Source organism: Panthera onca, chromosome A1 (assembly GCF_046562875.1).
Source record: "Panthera onca isolate mPanOnc1 chromosome A1, mPanOnc1 haplotype 2, whole genome shotgun sequence".
NCBI lineage: Eukaryota > Metazoa > Chordata > Mammalia > Carnivora > Felidae > Panthera > Panthera onca.
Window position 1 is genome coordinate 27,829,109 of NC_138339.1, and position 27,835 is coordinate 27,856,943.

General features: G+C 41.9%; 1 protein-coding gene across 1 annotated transcript in view; it reads right to left on the reverse strand.

Annotated features, from left to right (window-relative positions):
• Positions 1–4,007: 4,007 nt before the first annotated feature.
• Positions 4,008–27,835, reverse strand: part of AGXT2 (alanine--glyoxylate aminotransferase 2) — a 41,678-nt gene continuing 17,850 nt past the window's right edge. The window contains exons 11-14 of the mRNA XM_078444834.1: positions 25,932–26,023; positions 23,530–23,679; positions 12,453–12,551; positions 4,008–4,426 (exon numbers count right to left, since the gene is read on the reverse strand). Of these exons, the coding sequence (XP_078300960.1) occupies positions 4,310–4,426; positions 12,453–12,551; positions 23,530–23,679; positions 25,932–26,023 (458 nt within the window). The 3' untranslated portion in view covers positions 4,008–4,309. The remainder of the gene's footprint in view (positions 4,427–12,452; positions 12,552–23,529; positions 23,680–25,931; positions 26,024–27,835) is intronic.

A 27,835-nucleotide genomic window follows, 5' to 3' on the forward strand; every position in this document is an offset into this window, starting at 1 on the left:
GACTGTATTGTCTCTTTATAAGTGTTGTTTTATATCACTTTATAATTATTATTAGTGGCATAACCAAAGCTTGATGTAACGTGGTCTTTTTTTTAATTTTAATTACTCTCTTCTGAGTGGATTGGCATTTCAAGAATTTTTAAACAGCTGCCAGCCTTTTACTTTTATATTCTGATCACATGATTAACTGTCAATATGTTCCTTGTGTGGAAAAAAGTTTACTTGAGCTGAGTGTTCATTATCTTCACTTTAGACCATTTTAACAAGTAAAGAAGTAAAAAAGAGCTTGGCAAGAATGTGGGTTCCTTGCCTTATATAAGCTGGCTTGCCTCCCACCTCCTGTGGGTAGAGCAGAAAATGGAAGGGAGGAAAATGGTGGTGCTAAACTCCTGCCCACGGCTCCAAATGGAAAGAAGTAGAAATCCATCATGTTTATGAACTAGTGAAAGGGATGAATGACCATACGTGCTGTAAGGGCATAATTTTTGCCCTTTTGGCTCCATTCCTTTGATGGCTTATACATCTTAAATACCCACCTGCTCCTCAAGAAAGAGGACCTAGGATGCCCTGGTGGCTCAGTTGGTTAACAGCCTGACTTCAGCTCAGGTTATGATCTCATGGTTCCTGAGTTTGAGCTCCAAATTAGGCTGTGCGCTGACAGTTTGGAGCCTGCTTGGGATTTTCTCTCTCTCACTCTTTCTCTGCCCCTCCCTCACTTGCATGTGCTCTCTCTCTCTCTCAATAAAAAAATAAACTTAAAAAAAAAAAGAGGAGCAGTTTCTCCTGATCAATAAGCATTCAGATAGAGCCATGAAACTCTCAATATTAGGAAGCGAGACCCAGAACCCTGCTCCCTGGCAGAATTCCACAGCCGGCTTTTACTCTATAGTGATCCCTGGAGGTGAGAAAGTAACAGTGTACACAAGGTCCTATAGGACTCAGGAAGCCACAAGGAATGTGTTCTATGAATTTATCTGAACGACGAAATCTCTCTAGCCCATTCCTTCCAGGAGAGGATGTTTTGGCATTGGCAGGGACCTGGGCTTGAGCATGAAACATTTTGTTTTCTTGTTTGCTTTGTTTTGGATTTGTGTTTTATTGTTTCCTCTTCATGTTTTGCTAAATTCCCAAATGGTTATTATAAATTTATTTTCAGTATTTTTCCCTTTTACTTTATTTTAAAGGAAAGGAATATTGAAAATGAGAAGGCTTTGAAGAGGAACAAAGAAGTAAGTCTTGGCTTCTTTGTCTAAACTCTTTGACCCCATAATTTCCATTGACAATGAAGAAAGGAAGAACCTACCAGGTAGAGTGAACTATAGGAGCAAAGAACTGATGTGCATAGCATGGAAAGAACAGAAGTAAAGTGCATAAAGGTGGTTGGGGGACAAATTATGAAGGCCTTTTAATGTCATAATAGTTGGAGTTTGGACTTTGTTCCATGGACAATAAGGAACCCTCAAAGTCTTCAAGAGGTGAAAGATGTGAACATATTTATCCTTTAAGTAAGTAACTCTGGTGTCAGTATAGAGAATGGATTGGGAAGGAGTCCAGAATACCAGTTAGGAGGTAGTTTAGTTTAGAGGAGATAACGATGATGGCCCAAATTAAGGTAGTTTTGGTTGAAGTGGACATATTGAAAAAGCTGTTGGAGAATGTATTCATTAAACTCAGTCATATGAAGGGAAAAAAAAATTACTTGGTGGAAAATAATGCCCTGAATTGTGAGCCCTAGACAAAATGGTACAATTAATCCAGGGTTTCAGTGGAGGAGAGATATTCAACGTATTTTATGTCTGATATATTTTAAGGGTCCTTGTGACATCCGAATGAAGATCCAGACAGCTAGAATCTTTGGGCTGGGGCTCAGAAAAAAGGTTGACACTGAGGATGAATATTTGGAAGTCATCAGCATAGTCAGGACAGGTGAAATTCCTGAAGCAGATGAGGTACTCGGAGGAAGAGAGCATAGCATGGAAGAAGAGATGGCCCGGGATAGAACCTTGAAGTTGAGGAGTTGCCAGGAAAGAGACTGAGAAGGAGCCATCAGAGACAGAAGGACCACACTGCAGAAACCAAGGAAAATCCTATTCAAAAAGGAGCAGTTGTGGGGTGCTTGGCTGGCTCGGTCACTAGAACATATGACTTTTGATCTCAGTGTTGTGAGTTCAAGCCCCACATTGGGTGTGGAGCCTACTTACAAAAATAAATAAATAAAAGAGCAGTTGTTTAGGAAGAACATTGAAAGGAAACGTTACATTTTGGTCATAAGGAAGTCACTGATGGCCTTTTGAGAGGCAGTTTCCAAGGAATGAGAGGCAGGAGTGAGATCCTAGTTGTTGAGACATGGCCAGGAGGCAAGGAAGCATAACAGAAGCACAAAAACTGCTCTTGGGAGATATTGTAGTAAAAGGAAGAAGAGAAATGTAGCTTGAAGGGAAGAATTTCTATTTGCATAGTTCATGGGTTTATAAAGTGCTTTTAATTCATTAGCTTACTTGATCCACAACACAACTCAGGAGGTAGGAAGGGCAAGTATTGATACGCCTGGGAACAAAATGAGGTTCAAAAAGTGGCTAGAAGGCTCACCCAAGGTCATCTAGAATAAATAAGTGGTGGAAGAACTGAGTTTAGAATTCAGATCATTTGGCTCTCAATTCAATGACCTTTCCACTTTTCAAAACAGAGCATTTCTAAAACGTTTGCTCTGTTTGGAAATTGGATACAGGAAGGAATTGAACTCCTTGTTAAAGAGGTTTTGATCTTATCCAGGAAACAATGGGGAGCAACTGGAAGTTTCTGTGCAAGGGGATGCCATGTTTAAATCAATAACCAAGGGAGAAAAATTTGGCAGCGAGGTATAGGATGCGTTAGCAGAACAGATACCTCAGGGGTTAGGTTACTAGAACATGGCATCCAACTGGACACAGCTCAGATAAACATCTATGCATGCTGAGAAAGTTATTTCCTTTCAGTTCTGCAGATCCTCTCCTGTTTGTGTTAAGGAAAGGATATCAGTTTGCCAGCAGTTTTTGACAGCCCTCAAATACTCTTGAATCTCCCTTTTGAACAAAGAGAGAACAAGCCTCAGACTGAGAACATCTGCAAGCAATTGCATTTTGCTAAAACTGAATTACATTGCTTTGTGTTCATTCTATTTGTAGGATTATTTTCCAGTTATGACAAGTAGTACTGATTTCTCATTTGTTCTTATTATAGAAAGGTTACTATCAGTTCTAAGTCAGGTGTTTTACACATATGGAGGAAAAACATGATGAATGTGCATTTTCTAATGACTAAAGTTTGGGAAATTCTGGTCTTGGAGACTATTGCAATAGGAGTAACAAGGGTTTAGTTCAGGGTGAGGGGATGGAAGTGGAAATTGAGAAGAAGGCTCTGATAAATATTTTAATGGAGTTAAAAACGAAGGGGATGGCTATCTTCCTAGGATATCTTCTGCATCATTTCTTGGGATGCTTATGGCTACAATAATAGAAAGCTTAAATCAAAAATGTGTAATACAAAGAATTTATTATCTCATATAGCAAGAAGGTCCAAGGTAAGAATCTAGGTTTGGCTAAGTCAGTGGCTCATTGACATTACTAAAAGCTCAGCTTCTTTCTCTTAAAAAAATTTTTTTAATGTTTATTTTTTTGAAAGAGAGAGAGAGAGAGAGAGAGAGAGCATGAGCAAGGGAGGGGCAGAGAGAGGGCAATACAGAATTTGAAGCAGGCTCCAGGCTCTGAGCTGTCAGCACAGAGCCCGATGTGGGGCTTGAACCCATGGACTGGGAGATCATGACCTGAGCCAATGTTGGCGCCCCTAGACTCGGCTTGTTTCTACCTTCCAACCCTAGCAAAGAAGTTTTGTCTTCATGGCCTGAAAATGGCTGACATGATTTGAGCAGTTCCATCATGACATAAGATGCCCAGTTCAAGAAGACGTGTCTTCTGATGATGAAGAATGAAGGATAAAGAAAACTTTGCCTGAAGTCATGTCCATCAAAATACTTTTCTTCAGGATTTATTGTCCCCAAATATGTCAGATGTCATGCATAAACCAACTGCTGGCAAAATGAAATTAAATTACCATTACTAACCTAAACTAATTAAGATTCATTCTCTGAGCTAGGGATAGAGATCTCTTCCTGAAGGACAGATGTCTCTAGATAATAGGGGCTTTGGTAACAAATGTGGTTGGTAGTCAGTCAACCATGTCTTGGACAACATATACCAATTATATAATTGAATTCCTCAAATTAACCCTTGAACATAAGTGGGAAGTTCTTGAAGCTTATGGTTTTTTATCTTTAAGAATTTTGTTGAGCTCTTCTCTCCATGTGTTGGATTAAGGCAGACCGAAATACTTCCACTGCAAAATGAACATCTGGTTTAGTGATGCACATCGAGGGCGCGATGCGGAAGGTCTGGGGAGACAAAGGAAAATAGAGCAGCAGATCATCCTAGAATCAAATATAACTCTGAGAAAATGCACTAAGCTAAGAATCTAAAACCTTATTTTTATGACATTTCTTGCGTTTCCCTCCTGGGTTGGTCTCCTTCCTTCCCAATGCCATACCCAAGCCATTCATCTTTTAGTCTCATAAAAATTCTGGTACCATCTGGCTCTGCCCCTCTTCCGTTTTTTGTCATCTGCTCACCTCCTGGTTTTTCTACCTCTTTCACTGAGGTCTTAGGCACTGATCTACACTCCATTTCTGCAGGCACTGAGGGTGACCTCCATGTCCCGGATACAGCCCTACAAACTAGCATCTCAGTTTCTTGATGGCCACAACTCCCAGAAACTTCATCTCTGCATCGGTTCCCACCCAAGGCCAGTGCTGCGAGCTTCCTCTTTGCCAGGGATAACCCAATTTCTGACTCCCATGACATCTACCCTTTTCATGAAAACTTCAGTCTCCTCAATCCTCCATAGCTTCAGGTCTTTGCCCCACTCAGTGTCTTCCCTTTTCCTGCCCAGCCAGTGTCGTTGATTGTTGGAACTACTTTCTCACTTGCCCCCTCATTTCGTGTGCACCCCACCTTCTGCTGCTGCACCCACACACACAGGTTCCAACCTTGGTCAAAGCTGTGATTGAACCACACGGCTCCAACATGGCAGGCGGGAAGTGTTGGAGAAAACCTTACTGCTGGGGAGACTGACACCATTAGATTTTCAGTCTCCAACTTCTGCTGGTTCAGAAATTTCTCTGGTCTTCTGTCAGCTTCCTTCCCCATTCTAAACCTTTATCATCCTTCTCAATTTTCTCCAACTCCTACGCCTCTCACTCTGTTTCATAGACAACCTTGCCTCATGCTTCTCAGAAGCTGTCAGGAAAGATCTTTCTATAAACTTGTTTGCTCCCACATCCATTCTTCCATCCCCGCCTGAAGGTGAACAGAACTAGGTGTCTTTACTATTTAACTCCAAAATTTCTGCCTGTGCCCTTGGCCCTGGATACTCCTGATGAAGGAGCAAAAGGCAAGCTGAGGGAAAGGCACAAACTAACACCCTGTAACCCTTTCTCCCCAGGTGTGATATATGTGTCATTTCTCACGCACTCCTGGCTGCCCAAGAATAAAGGAAAGGGAAAACATGGTTAACTGATAGAGATCAGTTAACTGATGATAGTCTCGTCAGTCTGCAACCATCTTAATGATTTAAAAGAAAAATGACAATCTCCAGAAGCCTATAGACTCAATTTCCTGGAGCCTTAACATCACCCTCCCCTCCACAGGATAGAAATTCTTTTTTTTTTTTTCTTTTTAATGTTTTCATTTTTTTTTTTTGAGAGAGTGCAGGCAGGGAAAGGGCAGAGAGAAAGGGACAGAGGATCTAAAGTGGGCTCTGAACTGAAACAACAACAACAAAAACCCAAAAAACCTCTTTCTGAGCTTTTCATTTTATTTTTTATTTATTTATTTATTTTTCTTTCTGAGCTTTTTAAACAAACTTCCCCAAGATTTAAATTGTAAAGGAAGTCTTTTTGCCCAATTAGGCTTACTTTATTTGTTGTGTTAATTTGCTGATTTACGTATTTGGTGTGATATTGATATCTTTAAGATCATAAAACTAAAATGGGTAAGAATTTCCAGAACTAATGAAAAGCTGCATTCAAACTGACTAAGAATTAGTAACATGGAACTAAATGAACTGAAGAAGATGGTGATTGATAGGTTTTTGTGACTCTGGTTTTAAACATTGCTGGTTCTCTAACGTTTGCTCTTCCAGATTAAGGAAACTTTCTCTTAAGATATCCATGAAATACAGAAATGTGATCAAGTATTCCTTTGTAAACAAATTGAAGCATTTAACTTTTCTTTCTACCTGAACGCTCTGAAATTCAAAAAGTCTCAGTGAGTATTCTTTCTTCCGTGGCAAAATCACAGTTATTTGCATTAAGTTCAATAAGCATCTGTTCTCCTTGTAACAGGACACCACTGGATACGTTGGTCATTTTATCCAGACTTTGACTGGAATGTCATGTTTGAGAGACATGCATAGACTCAGCTATGACCAGACAGCTTTAAGGAACCAAGGTTGACTTCATGAAACAAGGAGCCATAAATCCCCTTGAAATGTTGGCCTGATACTTTGTTTACAGCAGCCTCACCAGGTGAGTAAAGAAGGTCACTTCCTGGCAGGTGCAGGAACCTCAGGATATTTGGGGACCTCGAGAAGAGGAATTTGCCCACATCTGCAGGTACTGCAGTCCTGTCTGATGGCCTGTATTTGGCTTGGCTTCTGCCTAGAGGGGCTACTAAAAGTTCAGTCGAGATTCCTTACGAAAAGTTCCAGCAAAGCAAATTTTAAAAGATCTTTATGATCCATCACTGTACTTGCTGAGCTTGTGTATATCATTTTACAAACAAATTAGTCTTAATTTTGCTATCTATGAAAATGAGGGTAATTATAGAGAAAAATTATGTTTCAATAACACATCTCCGTAGATATTAAATTTTAACACTATTTATTGTAAACTAGACTAGATCCTGAATTCTTCTGGTTTCCTCACGTATTTGGCTATGGCTCTCCAACTAAGATTTCTAATCTTCTATTCTCTTGACTTAAAGTCATTAAACACTAAAACTATCTTTTTCCTAAAAGCCCTAAGAATTGATGCTGGACAACTTGAGGTAAATTTCAAAGAAACTGCCACAATAGCTCACAGACAGACAATTTTCTTGCTTGTCACTCTCTGAGGATAATAACAAGACCCCATGGGCATAGGATTGTTTGAACAACTGGAAAATGGGATGGATTCCCCCAACAGTTGTATATGAAAGGCCTTTTTTCACTATAGACCTATAAGTAGATAAAGACCATAGTGCTTTATTAAATTAGTCGCTTGAAGCCAGGTTAATGAATAAAGCTCTAAATGAATATGCAAACCATATCCTCCCTAAACCTGATCTGACAGTAACGAGCAACTGACCCCATATAAACCCAGGGGACATGGTTTATTTAAAAGAGTGGAAATCTAATACAGCAGGAGACTTAAATCTGAAATGGGAAGGCCCCTACTGGGTCGTATTATGTACCCCCCCAGGGCCATACAACTAAAAGAACAATTCATGGGGTGCCTGGGTGGCTCAGTGGGTTAAGTGTGTGACCCTTGGATTTGGCTCAGGTCACAATCCCACAGTTCATGGGTTCCAGCCTTACATCAGGCTCCATGTGAGGACGCTTCAAGCCTACATCTAAACATCTCACTGGCAGCGCTCGGGACTTTGACACTGGGCTTGTAATTTGCTCCAACCATTAACCTATATTTTTCTTTTGTTTCTATAAAATGCACCTCTTATTAATTACCTGATTGCTTACTAAACAAAACAGAGACTATATGATGGCTAACATGAACTGTTATACAATTAAAGCCTTAAGTGACTCTCAAAATAGCATTACATTATTACACACTGAAATAACCCAAATGCATAAAACAGTTCTACGAAACAGAATGGCATTAGATGTTCTAACTGCTGCACAAGGGGGAGCTCGTGCTCTCATAGCTACAGAAAGCTCTGTATACATTCCAGATTGTCACAAAAATATTTCTGGGTTTCTAACTGACATGAATACTCAAATTAGCATTTTAAATGATCCCTCTCTTGCCTTTCATGATTGGTTATACTCCTGGACTGGAAGAGGATTTTTGTCCACTACCAAAGGACTCTTATTTGTGCTTTTTGTTATTTAATTATGTTTTGCTATTTTTTCCCATGTTTCCCTTCCTGGTGCCAAGACTCCATCGCTACAATATCTTCAAGCCAACAGATGATCCTTTCTACTCAAGGAGGTTCATGTATGTTGCCCATGTTGGATTCAGCTGCCTCTGTCCTTCATAACTTTCCTATACATTCTCTGACTGACCAATGTTGACCTGTAGATAGAAATGTCTCTATGCTCCCACTCAGCAGGAAGAAGTTACAGAAGATAAGACCTTCCGCCTTCAACAACCGTAAAGATTTAAGGGTCAGAATTGTTCAGGGGGAAATGCTGAGGGAGCAAAAGTCAAGCTGAGGGCAAAGCACAATGTGTGACTTTCCTCAGGCACTCCTGACTGGGCAAGAACAAAAGAAAAGGAAAACCAAGTGGTTAACTGATAGATATCACAGTCTGGCAGCACGTGAGTCTCCCTCAGTCTGCAACTGTCTTAATGATTTACAAGAAAAAAAGCAAACTCTAGAAGCCTATACACTCAATTCCCTGGAGCCCTAACATCACCCTCCTCTCCACAGGATAGAAAATCTTATACAACCCCAGTGCAGCTCTTTCTGCCCATGGGTCCTTTCCCTGTGCTTTAATAAAACCACCCGTCTTGCATTGAAGATGATGGGGTTTTGGGTGATGGTGGGGTTTGGAGCTGACGGCCAAGAAAGAATTCTTGAAGACATCTTTGGTGCAAAAAGGTGAAGAGTGAAGAATGACCAGTTACATACTGTGAAGTTGGGGGAGGTAAAGTCAAGAGGAAGTTTCTTAAAGGGATTTTCCATATGCTAAAGGCTCATAGATTTCTGGAAGCCTAGCCATTGTCAAGTTAAGGTTGTTTTTCCTCCTGCAAAGCATTAAGACAGTGGGGGGGGGGGGTCCTGGACTTTAGGGTATTGATAAGATTGCCCCCCTTTTTTGTAATTGTACTAAGATAGTAGTACTGATGGAAATCCTATCATTTTAACCATTTGTTTTCTGTCCTTTCCTTTGTTCTCTGGCAGCCAGGAGCTCCTGAGGAATATTACACGTACCCCACATGCCGGGTGGGGTTGAGGGGTGGGGGTGGGGTGTGTGCTAGCTTGTGCTTTTCCTTTAGCTTGCCTTATGCTCCCGCATCAACGATGTCTCAAGCATCCCGTTCTCTTAAATCTCCAATTTCTCAATCCTCCTCAGCCTATAAACAAGCAGACGTAAAGCTCTGCTAACACAAATTCAAACCACACCAGATACAAATCTGTCGACCCCCCCACCCCCACTTCTAGCTACCATACGAATGCTATTGTCTCTTTTCATCCAAACTTACTAAAAAGACTGGTTAATGCTTATTAGGCACTATTTTTCACTCTGCCCTCCATCCCAACCCACTGCAGTCTGGCCTCTGCCTCTGTCAACCTTCTGACAGCACTCCAGCCAGAGCTGATGGGGTTTTGAAGTGTTGGTGGGGGTCTGGAGCTGACAGCCAAGAAACAATCCTTGCGATGTCTTCGGTGCAAAAAAGGTGATTTTATTAAAGCACGGGGACAGGACCGTGGGCAGAAAGAGCTGTGCTCGGCTTGTAAGGAGTGACTGGTTACATACTATGGAGTTGGGGGAGGTAAAGGCAAAAAAAGGAGGTTTCCAAGAAGACTTTCATATGCTAAAGAGGACTCTGAAGATGCCAGGGGCCTTGCTATTGTCAAGCTAAGGTTGTTTTTCCTTCTAGCAAATCATTAGCATTAAGACGTTAAGGAGTTCCTGGAGAATACTCTGTATTTGCCTCAAATATTTGTCAGGGGGCTGCAGGTCATAAGGAAATTTGATTTTATCTACCATTTCCTTCTAGCTTTCATCCCCCACCTCGCTATGGAGGGGAGGGTCATGTGATATGGGAAACAAAGGCAGAAGAAAATGGCAGATAAAATTAAATTTCCTTATAACCTGCAGCCCACTAACAAATACTTGAGGCAGGCAGAGTAAAAGGTCTCTCCAGGAAGGCCCTCCTGTCTTAAGGCAGCATGTTCAAAGCTGCACTCATTCTTGCCACCTTAAAACCACAGCTCCACTACGGGTGAGCTCAAGCAGCACCATCAGCCACCCCCCCCCCCCCCCCCCCCCCCCCCCCCCCCGCCCCACACTCAAGGCCCCCAAGCTTGCCCCCTTGGGTTCTTCTCTTCAGAGCAAAGATTCAGAAATCAGACCGCCTGAGTCTGGATCCTGGTTCTGCCACACACTGGCTGTGTGACTGGGGTAATTTACCTGACCTCTCTGTGCTCCTTTTGCTTCATCGGTCACATTAGAATAATAGTATTTCTTTCATAGGCTGGTTGAGAGCATTCGCTGTGTCAATGCAAAGTGTTTTCAAGAGTGACAAGCATTTAGGTTTTGTGTTATTACCATTCACTGCCTCCCTTCTGCTTCAATCACACTAGTGCCCCCGCAGCTCTTTGCCCTCTGTAACGTTTCTATACATGCTTTGAGTGTTTATCTCATTGTGTAACACAGGCTCAGCTTAGCTAGAAAGTCTGGGCTGGGAGTCCCTTCTCTTTCCTCCTGTAATACCCCTTTCTATAGCTGTCCATGAGTTTACTACATTGTACTGTAATTTGCTCTTTCTATGTCTTTCTCTCCTGCCAGCTCCAGTGACTGGATTTTATTTATCATTATAACTTTCGTATCCAGCGTAGCAACTGCTGTCTAGCACTTAATTGTTTTCCATATAACTAAGAAATAACTAAGTAGGTAAACAGTTGTTTCATGTTGATAAGTTACAGGTCTTAGGATTTCTCATCATTAAATTGCTCTGATCTGTACAGAAAAATATTTGTGACCAGGTCAAGGAAAAAAAAGTATCAAGACTCTCCCAGCAAAAGTGCTCATTCTGGTTTTGCTTGATGGACTTTTTTGGGGGGCTATTTCTTAACAGGCTTCAGGGGAAGTTAAGGAAAACTTATAGACACAAAAGAACACAGTGATGTCCCCTTGAACAAAGGTAGAGAGTGTCAAGGGTCAAGAGCACAGGTAGAAGATCTAAATCTGAACAGGAGAGACTCCTCATTCCCCGAATCTTCCAGAAAGGAAGTAAACAATGAATGTGGGCTGGGGCGCCTGGGTGGCTCAGTCGGTTGAGCTTCCGACTTGTGCTCAGGTCATGATCTAATGGTTCATGGGTTCGAGTCCCACTCAGACAGCTCAGAGCCTGGAGCCTGCTTTGGATTCTGTGTCTCACTCTCTCTCTGCCCCTCCCCTGCTCTCTCTCTCTCTCTCTCACACACACACACACACACACACACACGCACTCTCTCTCTCTCTCTCAAAAATAAATAAAAAATTTAAAAAATGGAGGTGGGGACAGATGAGTTTACAGAGACCTTCTTTAAGAGCTTCCATTTTCTCGGAGAAGTAGGAGGCAAGAGTGTTCACTGAACTAAAGAGAGAAGTAGAAATGGAGCAGGGAAACTGGGAAGAATGATTGACGTTGAAAATGGGAAAGAAAGAAGACAAAGGACAAAAAAAAATTAAGGGAGGAGCAAGAGCTACCCTAAATCTTAAATTTCTGCCCTGGAACCACGTCAGGGGGAGGGCCCCGCTGGTATAAGAGATTTGGGAGAGGGCTCCAGTGACAGCAGCAGGGCATGCCCACAGGGCAGGGTCACACCAGGGCCCACACCTGACTGGGGCTGTACTTGGCCTTTCCAGGAAGCAAGCAGGGAGAGCTGGTCTCTGCATCTCCAGCTTCAGGGTGAAGGGCACTGCGAGTGGCAGGTTCTGGGTTCTCATTAGGGACCCAACCAGTGTGGTTCCCCACCTGTCTAGCAGGGTCACCTGGGCCAGCACGTTCAGGTTGCTCCTGGGCACAGTGGCCACTATGTCCCAGCAGGTTTAGGGTCCTCAAAGTCAGAGCCCAAGGCTGGGTTAAGAAGGACTAGCATTGCTTTTACAGGATTAGAACCAATTCATACAGGAGACAAACTAGTTATTGCATGATTGTGATGACTGTACTGTGACCTATACTGGAAATCCTCTGCTTTGCGGGTGCATCTTTTTGTGCCTTCTAAGACCCTCCTCGGAGAGCTGCCATAATGAAACCTCTTGGACACAGCGCCCTCTAGTGGTCTGAAGGCCTCCCTGCACTTTTCTCTTGAAAATACCTGAGCTTTGTGCCCAGAGGAAGTGGGGCCGGGTGGTGAAGCAAAGTGACCAGCACTGGGACATCAGGGAGACGCCTAACTAAAGGGGTAGGTAAAGACCGGTCTTACTCTTACCTGGGCAAAAATGCCACCTCTGCCAATTATAAGCCCCATGTGTTTGCAGTCCTCATGGATTTGATTTACTTCTTCCTGGGGAAGTGGTTGGCGACCCATCTGCAAACAAAAATATCTCCTATTTGGATTTGAATTGTTAAAGACATCATCTATCAGAGAGAGAGAGAAAAAAGCAACTCAAGCAATAAATATTAGTTTTTACTCCAATTCATCCCAAATTCTCAAAAATAAAACTGAAGGCGAATGCAGATGGCCAGTGACTCTTAGCTCTGCTAACAGTTATCCCGGGAGCTTGGTTCTTTCCAGATTTGGAGGGGGCTTTATTCTCAACTCTTCACTTTGTTTTGCTCATGTAAAGGGCTCATTTCAAAGTCCGGGAGATGGCTCCAAAGTTATACCGGGGCAGGAACAATCCAGGCCTTCCCTGGGCCACAGCTTGGCCTGGGCGGCTGGGGTGGGAAGACTGTCTCATCTCCCTGGCTTGTGGAATTTGCTCTTTCTCCCCCAACACTTAATCCTCCAGGGTTAGGAAAAGTAAGCACTTCGGGGTGGGGGTGGGGGGCAAGAAGCTCTTTCAGGTTACCAGGTATCTGAAGTTGGTCTCTCCCTGGGGGTCCAGACAGGCCAGTACTGCTTTGGTGGCACTGGGCTGGGGGCCGGTGCCCTTTCTATGTGTCTGTCTTCTGAGCCTGATTACAAATGCCTCCTGTTGACTTAGTCGTTTCAAGTCTGTGTATCTGCCTGACCTGGAGGTCTTTTCAAACCGCAGACATTCGGGGCTCAGGCTCAGCCTATGGGATGAGGAGACTTGGGGCAGGCCTAGGCATCTGGGCTTGTAAAATGCCCAGCAGGTGCCCACCCTGGGAATTACTGCTGCAATCCTGTCTTGGGTGCTGAGCACGGCCACCGCCGCGGGTCTCTCTTCTGCGGCACGGCTGTGGTGAGACATCAGCAGGGGTCTGGTTCTCTGGTTTCAGATGCATGAGGCTTGATCCTGGCTCGTGGACCAGCTCCTGCCATCCTTGTGAGGCAGAGGAGAGCTCCCTCCAGGGGTCCCAGCTTTGTGCTCCTCGGGGCTTCCTACCTACCCTACCTCTAAATTTGGTACACATCCCCTCCCCGCACTGTCCCCCAAACCTTCATTCTTGCTTAAGTCTCAGTGTCCCAGCATAGAGTAAGGCCACACCTCCTGGAGATGCTCACATTTTTGCCTGACTCAAAGCTTGAAGATAAGGAAAATCATATTTAAACTTGCAGAGTGCTAGTAATGAGGACCTGGGATCAGGGACAAGGCCAGGATCTTCTCATTGATCCTGAAATGTCATCACACACTCCTGCCTGTCGCTGATGTTCTCATCTAGTAGACAGGGAAGACTAAAATATGACAAAATAATGGAGGTAAACTGTGAGAGCCATAAAGTGGGCAGACGTGGTGTGGGAATAATGAGAGGTCAGAGGGCGCTCAGCACCCTCTGGAAAGGTTTCCTGCAGGGAAGCTGCGGGGAAGCTGGGGCCTTGGTGGCTAGTGAGGATCTGGATAGGTGACATTTAGCCTCTGGACTGGGCCAGCCCCCTCCCTGCTCCCTTGCCCATTTTCTCATCCCCTGGCCTCAGCTGCTATGACTGAACATCTTGTACGCATGCTGCAGAGAAAAGCAGGGCTGGAAACTCTGCGGCAAAGCCCAGGACAGCCTGCCCAGGCGCCGTGTTCAAGCCTATGTCCCAGCTGCTTGATAACCAAGTGGGAATGTTAGTAACGGACCTCTCGTTGGGTGTGGAATGTAGCTTCATGTTTATCTTTGTTGCTGTTGTTGTTAATCAGCATTTAAGTAATTATAAAAGTAATCCATGGTTATGGAGAATAAAGCCTTATACCAGAATGGAAGTACATAAAGGAAAAATGGAGGTTCCACTCCCCCAATCGTCCTCCTAGGTTCACCTCCTGTTGATAATTTCATGTGAACCAGACTCTTTTTCTCTCTGCACAAATACATCCCTATGCATATTAAAAAAAAAAAAGAAGTCATACTTTATAATGTCTTTCAATTTGCTTTTTACAATTTACAATATATCATGGACATCTTTCCATGTCATCTTATTTGGACCTCAGCTTAAAGGTTACCTAGTATTTCAGTTCTTTGGTAGAGTAATTTGTTTCATCGTCTAACATTGGACAGTTATGTCATTTCCATTTTTTTTATGATTGTAAACAGTCCTGCAAACAACCCTGCTCATCTATATCTTCACACACTTCCGTGAATATTTGTTCAGGACATATTTCTAGGTGAGGAATTGCCAGCTCAAAAGGCATACATTTAAAATCTTGATAGATTTTTAGGGGCAGGAGTTAAGATGGCAGAGACGTAGGGGGACCTGGGCTTCCTGCTTCCCTCAGACACAGCTGTGTTGAGGTCAGAACACTTGGAATACCCAGGAATACAGTCTGTGGAGTGACAGAAACATCTCCCCAGGTGGACGGAGACAGCCTGGTGGGGCAGAGGTGCACGTATGTGGATTGAAGAGATAAAACAGGTGGGGTAGGAATGGAGGGGAGGTGACCCCTTCTGTGGAGTGACAAAAGGGAGAGAAAGAGAAGCTGTGGATTGTGGTTCTGTGGTTTTGTTAAGACGAGAGAAAAACCTCTCCACACCATGGACCAGGGAACAAGAAATACAGAGGGAGCCTTCTCTGTATTGCTCTACTTTGCAAATGACCATAGGAGCTGAAGATCAGAGTTTTCAGGGGTGCCTGACTTTCTCTGGACCAGAGCCACCACCATGTGTGGGGGCCTGTGGCGGGGAGGGGAATAGCAAACTCAGAGTGCCCAGGGAGAGAGCAGTCCCTTCCCTTGAGTACTGTGGGACTGGAGACCATTTGTCAGATGGGCAGAGTGGCACTACCCCAGAAACAGGTCCTTGTGGAGCAGGATCCTTTAAAACATTGGGTTTTCAATACCAGCCGAGTGCCTGGCAGGTGCTGTAGATTGTGGGGGCTGGCCTTGCTACACAATCTACAGCACCTGCCTGCACGATTCTGTGAGGGCTGCCTGAACGACGTGGCTTGAGACACCTGGTCCGGGGAGAAGAGACTGGGGTGTTGCCGTCTTTCTCCCCGTCACCAACACGGGGGGCTTCAGGGAACAGGACAGTGGCCCTCAGTGGAGGTGGGACCTGCTTACATGAAACCCCACCCCTCCGTGCCTGGTAACCACTTATCTACTAGAGCAGGACTGGTGCTGACCAAACCAGATGGCCTCTCCTCCAGACCCGCACAGCCACTGGTTCCAGGCACCAACAGACAATTGTCCTGTGGTTTTGCATGTTAGTCTGTTTTTTTTCTCTTTTCTTTTCTTTCCTTCTCTTCTTTTTTCCCTTCTTTTTCTTTCTACCCTCCTCTTTTTTTTCTTTCCTCCCATTGGAATCAGGCTCATACTTTCTGATTTGATTTTTTGGCCAATTCTTAATATCTACCTATCTTCTTTCTTTCTTTCTTTCTTTCTCTCTCTGTTCTGGTTTTTTGTTTAATCAGGCATTTTTACTCTATTATTATTACACCTTTTCTGTGTCTCCTTCTTTATTTTCCTCTCTCTCTCTCTCTCTCTCTTGGTCAAGCTTTATAGTTTCTTTGATTCTCTGCCTGGTCTTTTTTTCCCTTTCATTTTTCTCTTTGTGATGGGATAAGGTCCCCCCTCCCCTTACCTTTTTTCTAGGGTTACTTCAACGAACAAAGCAAAGAACACCTGATGGAAGATGCAAACAATCCACCATCACAAGCAGTGGGATAGAGCAGCCAAAGTCACAACAAGAGAGTGCATGCAACACACTCCAAAAACACTTCCTAAAGTGCCAGACCTTGGACAATATATGACCCTTTTTTAATATAGTAGTACTCACAGATGCAGGATGTATAACAAGCTATTAAAACTTACATAAAATACAGAAACCTAGCCAAAATCTTGAAATGGAAGAATTCTCTTCAAAAGAAATTCCAGGAAGAAATGACAGCCAGAGAATTGCTCAAAACAGATATAAACGATATATCTGAACAAGAATTCAGAATAACAGTCATAGGACTAGTAGCTGGGCTTGAATAAAGCATAGAAGATGGCAGAGAATCTATTGCTGCATAGATCAAAGACCTAATAAAATAGTCATGATGGATTAAGAAATGTTGTAAACAAGTTGAAAAATAAAGTAGACGCAGTGACAGCAAGGATGGAAGAAGCAGAGGAGAGAATAGGTGAAATAGAAGATAAAATTATGTAAAATGATGAAGCTGAAAAACAGAGGGAAAATGAATTACTGGACCCTGAGGAGAGAATTAGAGACCTAATGATTCAATGAAAAAATAATATCCCTATCACAGGAGTTCCAGAAGAAGAAGAAAGAGAGAAAGGGGCAGAAGGTTTATTTGAACAAATTATAGATGAGCTCTCCCCTAATTTGGAAAGGAAAGAGACATTCAAGTTGAAAAGGAACAGAGAACTCCTTTCAAAATCAACAAAACAGGTCAACTTCATGACATATTATCGTGAAACTGGCAAAATTCAAAGATAAGAGAGAATTTTGAAAGCAGTTAGGGACAAACAGGCCTTAACTTACAAGGGTCATAGTTTCTTAACCTACAAGGGTAGTCACATAAGGGTAGTAGCATACCTGTCCACTGAACTTGACAGGCCAGAAAAGAGTGGTAGGAAATGTTCAATGTGCTGAATAGGAAAAACATGCAGCCAAGAATCCTTTATCCAGCAAGGCTGTCATTCAGAATGGAAGGAGAGATAAAGACTATCCCAGACAAACAAGAACTAAGCCAGCCCTGCAGGAGATCCTAAGGGGGATTCTGTGAGTGGAAAGCATCAAAGACCACAAAGGACCAGAGACACCACCACAAACACAAAATCTACAGATAACACAATGACACTAAATCTATATCTTTCAGTAATCACTCTGAATTTAAATGGACTAAACGCCCCAATCAAAAGGCATAGGGTATCAGAATGGATAAAGAAAGAAGATCCATCCGTAGGCTGCTTACAAGAGACTAATTTTAGACATGAGGACATCTGCAGATTGAAAGTGAGCAGATGGAGACCATCTATCATGCTACTGGATGTCAAAAGAAAGCTACAGTAGCCATACTTATATCAGACAAATTAGATTTTAAAATAAATACTGTAACAAGAGATGAAGAAGGGCATGATATCATAATTAAGGGGTCTATCCATCAAGAAGAGCTAACAATTATAAATATTTATGCCCCCAATGTGGAAGTATCCAAATATATAAAACAATCACAAACATAAATACATAATTAGATATAATACCATGATTGTAGGTGACTTTAATACTTCACTTACAACAATGGACAAATCATATAGGCAGAAAATCAATAAGGAAACAATAGCTCTGAATGACACATTGGACCAAATGGTTTTAACACATATATTCAGAACTTCTCATACAAAAGGATCAGAATATACATTCTTCTCGAGTGCACATGGAACATCCTCCAAAATAGATCACGTACTAGGTCTCAACAAAAAAGGATTGAGATCATACCATGCATGTATTCATATCACAACTCTATGAAACTTGAAGTCAACCACAAGAAAAAATGTGGAAAGCCCCCAAATACATGGAACTTAAATAAAATCCTACAAAGAATGAGTGGATCAACCAGGAAATTAAAGAAGAAATTTAAAAATATGTGGAAGCCAATGAAAATGAAAACATGACCATCCAAATCTTTTGGGATGCAGCAAAGGCAGTCTTAAGAGGAAAATACATTGCAATCCAGGGCTATCTTAAGAAGAAAGAAAAGTATAAAATACAGAACTTAACCTCACACCTAAAGGAGCTAGAAAGCCAGCAGCAAAGAAAGTCCAAAGGGCAGAAGAAGAAGAGAAATAACAAAGATTAGAGCAGAAATAAGCTATATAGAATCTGAAAAGACAGAAGAGATCAATGAATCTAAGAGCTGATTTTTTGGAAGAATAAACAAAATTTATAAACCCCTAGCCAGAGGTCACAACAAGAAAAGAAAGAAAGAGGACCCAAGTAGATAAAATCACGAATGAAAGAGTAGAGATCACAACCAACACCACAGAAATACAAACAATTATTAGAGAATACTATGAAAAACTATATGCCAACAAACTGGACTATCTGGAAGAAATGGACAAACTCCTAGACACCCACACACTACCAAAACTTTAAACAGGGAAGAAATAGAAAATTTGAACAGACCCGTAATCCATGAATAAATTGAATTGGTTATCAAAAATCTCCCAACAAATAGGAGTACTGGGCCAGATGGCTTCCCAGGGGAATTCTATGAGCCATTTAAAGCAGAGTTAATACCTATTTCCCTCAAGTTGTTGCAAAAAAAAAAAAGAAATGGAAGGAAAACTTCCAGACTCATTCTATGAAGCCAGCATTACCTTGATTCCCAAACCAGACAAAGACCCCACTAAAAAAGGAGAAGTACAGGCTAATATCCCTGATGAACATGGACACAAAAATTCTCAACAAGGTACTGGAAAATCAAATTCAACAGTATATTAAAAGAATTATTCACCATGATCAAGTGGGATCCATTCCTGGGCTCCAGGGCCGGCTCAATATTTGCAAATCAATCAATGTGATACATCACATTAATAGAAGAAAACATAAAAATGATATGATCTTGTAAATAGATGCAGAAAAAGCGTTTGGGAAAATACAGCATCCTTTCTTAATAAAAGCCCTCAAGAAAGTTGGGATAGAAGGAACATACATTAACATCACAAAAGCCATATATCAAAAGCGCACAGCTAATATCATCCTCAATGTGGAAAAACTGAGAGCTATCCCCCTGAGGTTAGGAACACAACAGGGATGTCCACTCTTACCACTGTTGTTTAACATAGAGCTGGAAGTTCTAGCCTCACCAATCATATAACAAAATGAAATAAAAGGCATCCAAATTGCAAAGAAGTTAATTTTCTTTACAGATGGCATGATACTTTACATGGAAAACCTGAAAACCTCCACCAAAAAACTGCTAGTGATACATGAATTCAGCAAAGCTGCAGGATATAAAATCAATTTACAGAAATTGGTTGCATTTCTATATACCAATAACGAAACAACAGAAAGTGGTATGAAGGAATTGATCCCATTTACAATTGTACCAAAAACCACAAGATACCTACCTAGGAATATACCTAACCAAAGAGGTGAAAAATCTGCTGAAAACCATAAAAAGCTTATGAAAGAAATTGAAGAAGACACAAAGAAATGGAAAAATATTTCATGCTCATGGATTGGAAGATCAAATATTGTTAAAATGTCGATACTACCCAAAGAAATCTACAAATTCAATGCAATCCCAATCAAAATAGCATCAGCATTCCTCACAGAGCTAGAACGAACAATCCTAAAATTTATATGGAAACAGAAAAGACCCTAAACCAAAGTAATGTTGAAAAAAAAAAAACCCCAAAGCTGGAGACATCACAATCCCGGACTTTAGCCTGTATTACAAAGCTGTAATCATCAAGACAGTAAATTATTGGCACAAAAAGAGACACATAGACCAATGGAATAGAATAGAGAATCCAGAAATGGACCATAAATATATGGCCAACTAAACTCTGACAAAGCAGGAAAGAGTATCCAGTGGAAGAAAGATAGTCTCTTCAGCAATGGTGCTGGGAGAACTGGACAGCGACATACAGAAAAATAAAACTGGATCACTTGCTTACACCATAGACAAAAATAAATTCAAAATGGATGAAAGACCTAAATGTGAGACAGGAAACCATCAAAATCCTACAGGAGAAAACAGGGAGCAATCTCTTTGACTTCAGTCGCAGCAACTTACTTGACATGTCTCTACAGGCATGGGAAATAAAAGCAAAAATGAACTATTGGGACCTCATCAGGATAAAAAGCTTCTGCACAGCAAAGCAAACAAAACTGAAAGGCAACCAACGGAGTGGGAGAAGATATTTGCAAATGACACGTTGGGTATCAAAAATCAATAAAGAGCTTACCAAACTCAACACCCGAAAAACAAATAATCCAGTGAAGAAATGGGCAGAAGACATGAACAGACATTTTTCCAAAGAACATACCCAGATAGCTAACAGACACATGAAAATATGCTCAACACTGCTCATCATGAGGGAAATACAAATCAAAACCACATTGAGATACCACCTCACACCAGTCAGAGTGGCTAAAATTAACAACTAAGGAAACAAAAGATGTTGGCAAGGATGTAGAGAAAGGAGAACCCTCTTGCATTGTTAGTAGCAATTCAAACTGGGCAGCCACTCTGGAAAACAGTGCGGAGGTTCCTCAAAATATTAAAAATAGAACTACCCTACGACCCAGCAATAGTACTACTAGGAATTTATCCAAAGGATAAAGGAGTGCTGATTTGTAGAGGCACATGTACCCCAGTGTTTATAGAAGCGCTATCAACAATAGCCAAATTATGAAAAGAGCCCAAATATCCATCAACTGATGAGTGGATAAAGAAGAGGTGGTAAATGTATAAATGGAACACTACTGGCAGTGAAAAAGAGTGAAATCTTGTCATTTGCAACAACATGGGTGGAACTGGAGGGTATTATACTAAGTGAAATAAGTCATTCAGAGAAAGATATCATATGATTCACTCATATGTGGAATTTGAGAAAGTCTTAACAGAAGACTATAAGGGAAGAGAAGGAAAAGTAAGTAACAAACAGGGAGGGAGGCAAACCATAGAAGACTCTTAAATACAGAGAACAAACTGAGGGTTGATGTGGTGGGGGAGGAGGTTGGAGGGTTGGAGAAAATGGGTGATGGGCATTGAGGAAGGCACTTCTTGGGATGAGTACTGGGTGATGTATGTAAGTGATGAATCATGGAAATTTCCTGAAGCTAAGACTACATTGTATGTTGACTAACTTGTGTGTGTGTGTGTGTGTGTGTGTGTGTGTGTGTGTGTGTGTATAAAATGCTGATTGACACAAATTTCTGTCTAAAGGGCTCTACTAATTTATGTCCTCACCAACAGGAAATGGGGGTTTTAGTTTTGGTGGACAGTGGACAGCGTTAAGGCAAGTTCTGAGCTACTTAATTACATGAATACGGTCTGAAGTGTTGCAGGACCAGAACTCACTCAATAAACACTTTGAAAATACTTATCATCTTCGTGATTCCTGGACTCAAAAGTGTATAACTTAGGAAAAGAAGTTATCTCTACATGAAAACCAAATCAACAAATACATGGTTTGAAAGATCTTTTCAAATGAGATTTTTAGGCAGTGGATGCTACAGGGATTCTCTGAGGCCTGGAGCCCCTGTCTAGGGGAGAATCAAAGGCAAGCTTTAGGGAGGAGGTGTGATGAAGAACTGGATCTTGAATAAGGCTAAGATTTCCATAGGTAGATATAGAGAGGAGAGTCTTGCAGTCCACGCTTGGAGAACAGTTTGGGTGACATTGGATGTAGGGAAGTGAATGGCATTGAGCGGGCGTTGAACGGAACTAAGGAATGGACTAGCTGGGATGTAAATCTGGGTGGTCTGCCTTCAGAGTCCATGCTTAAAACTACCAAGTGGCAGAGGAAGAGAAAAATAACTCATTCAATAGATAGTATCGTATAGCCTATTTTATTCTTTTCATAATAGAGTTTGCACATTTTTCCATGTCACACATATATCACTATTGTGGGATGGATGTACCATAATTTAGCTTGGACTGTATCAATGGCCATTTAGGAGGATTCCTATGTTTTACAATGACAAGTGAAGTCCTGATGAACTTTTTTGTTCATGAGTCTCTGAGCACACAGAAGCTAGATTTGGAACAGTGGGAAAGAGAAGAACTCTTCCCCTCTTGTTGGGTTTTCCTCTGTGGAGTCTGGACTTTGGAGCATAGATAGCTTTGAGGGGAGTCCTGGGTTGGGGCCTGGGATGGATTCCCCTGAGCCTTAACACAGACCTTGACTGGGACACAAGGTGAAGATAAGGATGCTGTGACCTGGGAGCCAGAGGGCCGAGTCTCATTTTACTCTCATTTTGCTGTTGTCTTCCCTTAGCTTTAAAATCTTGTTTAAACATTCCAGCCTTGTATTGGCCCCACTGTGTGGCATTAATGGAAGAGTCTTATATCCATGGTCTGGTGTAAGCCCTAAAATAATTGAGCATCAACCATCCTAAACTAGGATGCTGTGTTAAGACCAAATAGCAAGAAGCCACTTAGGAGAAGGCTAGAAAAGGGGTTAGTCTGACTCTTCAGCTTGGTGCTAAGATTCTCTCCCTGTTGCTTGCCTCAGTGAGTCTAGACTTTGTGTATGGAGGGGAGGGACTTGGGTTGTAGGGGAAGCAACGGAGACACAGGGAAGTATTTGAGAAACATGGTCAAGAAAGGATCAACAGGACTTGGCACTAGAAACAAGGGAGAGAAGGAGTCCCAGGCTATTTTCTGGCATGGAGGCTGGGGAACTGGGAGAAGAGTGGAGGGTAAGAAACAGAAACAGTGAACTTGGAGGAATAACTGGTTTGGGGGAAAATGCTAAGTACAGTTGTTGCTATATTGAGTTTGAGGTCACAGTGGGGAATGTCATCGGAAAGTCACACCCTGCCTGGTTACTTGGGAGATTGAAAAATATTCACAAACAGACAAACACAAAACCTTATAGATCCTTAACATCCTCACCCCAAACCATCACCACAACCCACTCCTGGCCTTCTCCTTTACTTCCATGAACTCTCCGGGTCACCTGCCCCTCCCCAGATAGCTTCCTCTCTTCCCCATATGTCTAATTCTAAATATTCAGTCATCACCAATGCTCTCTGCCTACTCTGGCAGGAAAAATATCAGCTCCCTGTTCCAAATGCCCTCGCTCACTCCCCTAGAACTCTTGATGACGTGCTAGCATTTTGTACTCCCTACTTATCTCTGATGGGCTTTGCTGAGCGTCCCTGGCCTTGTGTGTTCTCTCCCTGAGAATGAATGAAGTGACCTTGTAGAGACCATGCTTTCGACTTTAACTCTTGCTGTCCCCAAGAAGTCACAGAGAGCACAGCAGATCAAAACCTACCTTATCCTTCACCATTTCTATTCCTATCATGAGGCCTTTGCCTCGGACATCTCCGACAATCTCAAATTCATCCCGCAGCTCAGCAAGCTTCTGTAGCATGTAGGTGCCAACTTCTTGACTGTTTTCCTGTAGATTTTCTTCTTTAATCACCTGTTTAGAGAAAAGTCCCAAGTGGCCTTGCATTAAAAAAAAAAAAAAAAAGTTTTAAATTGACTGAGAAACACTGAACAGATGTGCATGACTTTCTTTATGGAAACTTGACCAGACAAATGGAACCCAAAGTCTAGTGTGACCATGCCATGTACTACAAAACGATTTGCTGTAAGGTGCAAAAGAGTTTTGGTATGGGGAATACTTTCCCCAAACCCCTCTCATCTTCAGGGGTGGTTAAAAACTTAGGAAAGAATAGGGGTGCCTGGGTGGCTCAGTCTTGAGGGTCTGACTCTTGATTTCGGCTCAGGTCAAAGTTCTGGGGTCATGGGATCAAGTCCCACATCGGGCTTTGCACTGAGTGTGGAGCCTGCTTAAGATTCCCTCTCTCTGTCTCTGTCTCTGTCTCTCGCTCTTTCTCTCCCTGTCACTTTGAGTTCTTCTTGTACTCTCTCTCTCAATTAAACAATTTTTTTTTAATTTTATAAATTTAGGAAAGATAAAGACATTTCTCAGTGCAGTGTATAACACAGATTCCATAATCCTGAGGCTCATTATTGCCAGGCTGCGCTGAGAACTGGGATACAGTGATTACGAAGACAAACTCTCTGAGGAAAGATATGTCACAGGTTCTTGCCCCACTGGGAGTTTACTGACCTTTGCTTCGTCAGCCCTCAGTCAGACACAGGCTGTCATTACCCAATTGTCCTGCCACAGGGCCTAGGCCTCATGAGCTGAGGGGAGCTCTGTGAGGGCCCTGAAGATATAAAAATATTTTCACCTACTTCCACTCATGGCAGAGACCGTGATTCTTGACTACCCACAATATACTACATCTAGATTTAGCTGATAATAATTGCATGAATCCATGACTCTCGATGTTTTTAACCTATTTGTTCACCTATACCCTCTCTACCTGGTCAAGGTGACACAACAGTTTTAAAAAGTTGGCAATATGGGGCGCCTGGGTGGCTCAGTCGGTTGGGCGTCTGACTTCGGCTCAGGTCACGATCTTGCGGTCCGTGAGCTCGAGCCCCATGTCGGGCTCTGGGCAGATGGCTCAGAGCCTGGAGCCTGTTTCCGATTCTGTGTCTCCCTCTCTCTCTGCCCCTCCCCCGTTCATGCTCTGTCTCTCTCTGTCTCAAAAATAAATAAACGTTAAAAAAAAAAATTAAAAAAAAAAAGTTGGCAATGTCTACAAAACAAAGTCAATGACACATTCCTGACTGCACTTTTTCATTTTGTGATTTTATCGTATTTGAAGATACTTTTTAATTAGCAAGGGAAGCTTTTACTTACTTATTTTTATTTAAAAATACTTAAACAAAATAAAAATACTTAAAAATTTTTTGAATAGGTGAATCATGTGCCTAGTTCAAAAATCAGTAGAGGGGCGCCTGGGTGGCTCAGTCTGTTAAGCGGCCGACTTCAGCTCAGGTCATGATCTCACGGTCCGTGAGTTCGAGCCCCGTGTCCGGCTCTGTGCTGACTGCTCAGAGCCTGGAGCCTGTTTTAGATTCTGTGTCTCCCTCTCTGTCTCACTGCCCCTTCCCTACTCACACTTGTCTCTCTGTCTCTCTCTGAAAAATAAACATTAAAAAAATTTTAAAAAATCAGTAGAATAATTCTCATTGACCCCTGTCCCCCAGCCACCAAATTTCTCTACCCACAAACAACCATTGTTACCCATTTCTTGGACATTCTTTCAGTAATACCTGACACTTTCTTAAACAAGTGCTGTTGTGCATATCAGCAAGGGCACTTAACAGATAAGATACCAGGGAAAATCAATGGAGTAGGGCTGAACAACAGCTAAATTATGTAGTTTGTCCCATAAAACTCAGTTTCTTGTTAGTCTTTCAGCTGATAACTGTACAAAAAAAGGAAGGAAGAATATATAAAGAAAAGGACCAAAATTAACCTGAAGTCAAAGATGGCAGTTGGTAACTATCCATCGAATACCAGAAATATAAAAAGGAAATGTCAGTGTTACCAGCCAGCTAGCTTTTCTTATATTTCCTAGGCTTGTGAGATGTATTATGTATTATTTTGTATCTAATACTTCAAGCATCCCAAATAGATCTTAAAAAAGGGGTGAAGGGGCAGAATAAAAACTGGAAATCTAAATTTGTGGAGTGGTAATGAACTCTTCACGTTAATAATGGGATGTCATAGAGTTTGGATAATGTGTCTCTGGTGCTGAAGTAGTCATTTTGTGAAATGAGAGGAATGACGTGGCTGCTGGAACATACCTCAAGCACGGCTGATCCAATGGCACAGGCCATGGGGCTCCCTCCAAAGGTGTTGAAATGATACATGCATTTAGCCAGAGACTTGGCTATCTCTAGAGGGGGAGAATGAAAAGTGGACAAAGAGTGACACATTCCTATCTATAATCTCCCACCACATCACTTGAATTATATTTACTATCATGTCATATTAATAATATGTTTCATGGCATCGAATCCAATTCATTCTTCATTCACCAGATAGTGGATGTTATGAATGGAATTATGTGTGTGTCCTTGCTCCACCACCCCCCCACCCCCCCACCCCCCCACCCCCGACTCCTCTTCCTATGTGAAAGCCCTACTCCCATTGTGAATGTATTTGGAGATAGGGCCTTTAGGGAAGTAATCAAGGTTAAATGAAATCATAAGGGTGGGGCCCTCATAATACTGGTGTCTTTATAAGAAGAAAAAGAGACACCAGAGCGCTCTCTCTCTCTCATGTTCTCTCTCTCTCTGAGGAAAAGGACTTGCAAGTACACAGCAAGAAGTTGGCCATCTGCAAGAGAGATTTCACCAGAAGCCAACTTTGCTGGCACCTTGATCTTGGACTTGAACTTCCATAACTATGAGAAAATAAATATCTGCTGTTTAATTCCCTCAGCGTGTGGTGTTTTGTTATGGTAGCCCCAGTTGACCAATCCACTTACTCTGTGGATAAGGAAAAATTGCTTATTTACTGAATTAGAAGTGTGATAACAAAATCTTTAATGTGTTGTGTGAATTCAAAAGTACTTTAACACTTGATTTATGGGAATTTACATGGGACCTTCACTTGGTAACCCTCTTTTCTGTATTATACTCTTGGTTTCAATCTTTAAAAAACCTCGCATCGAGGTTTTAGTAACATAATTCCTGGATTGTTTCAGGGTGAGCATATATTTGGTTCATTACATTTCCCTTTCTACATCCACATTTTAGTACCTAGAACAGGGAGAAACTTAGCATGTCTGACTCCATGTTGTTTCTATTCCCCTTGCTGCTGTAACCTGTATCTTAGAAATTTCTGCTTCACTCTGCCAGTAGGCATGTTAATCATAGAAGGAATTTTGCTTATAGCTGAGATTTGCAAAGACTCCTTTTTTGTTTTTTCACTGGAAACCTACATCACTTGAGGAGATAAGGAAGTGCAGACAGAAATGACTATGCTATGTTCAAGATTTACAGGAATGGCATGACCAGATTCCTGTAGGCAAAGATCAAATGACCAAAGACAAAGAGTTATAAGACCTCTTCAGATGTCTATAGACATCAGTCACCTTTGTCTTCCCCCTTTTGCTAACAAACAAGAAGTTTAAACATTGACCCGAGGGGAGAAGTTTCTTTAGGATGATAAGCCACCATCCTCTCAGTTTGTTGGCTTTTCTGACCCCAACATCTGGCCACTCAAATGATTGGTTTGTCAGGCAGCGAGCATACCAACTTGGACTCAGTATCATACCTTTATTCATTCAATAAAACAGCGAGATATCACAGGGTACTTAATTATCCTTTAGTATCGCTGAAGCGGATACTACTGGTGGAAAAACGGAAAAATTTAAAGATTTTTAACAATAAACAATTCATAAAAACCATTTTCTGTAAAACCTCACCAACATTGAAAATATGGCTCATTCTTGTATTCACTTTATAGAATATTCTGGCTAAGTGAGATTGTACTGCATTTGTCTGTTTTGTTGATTAGACGTAAACAGAAACCTGTCACTCTGGACCTTGAGTTTATAACATATTGGCGTAGTTAGGCCAAGTAAGAGTCTCCTTCAGAATAAGACTCCTCTGGAAATTTCAGTTAGCTCCAGGTTGGTTAAAAAGGATCTCTTGTGTGGGATTTGTTTTTGTGGTACGGTTGCTGATACCTTGTCAGTGCG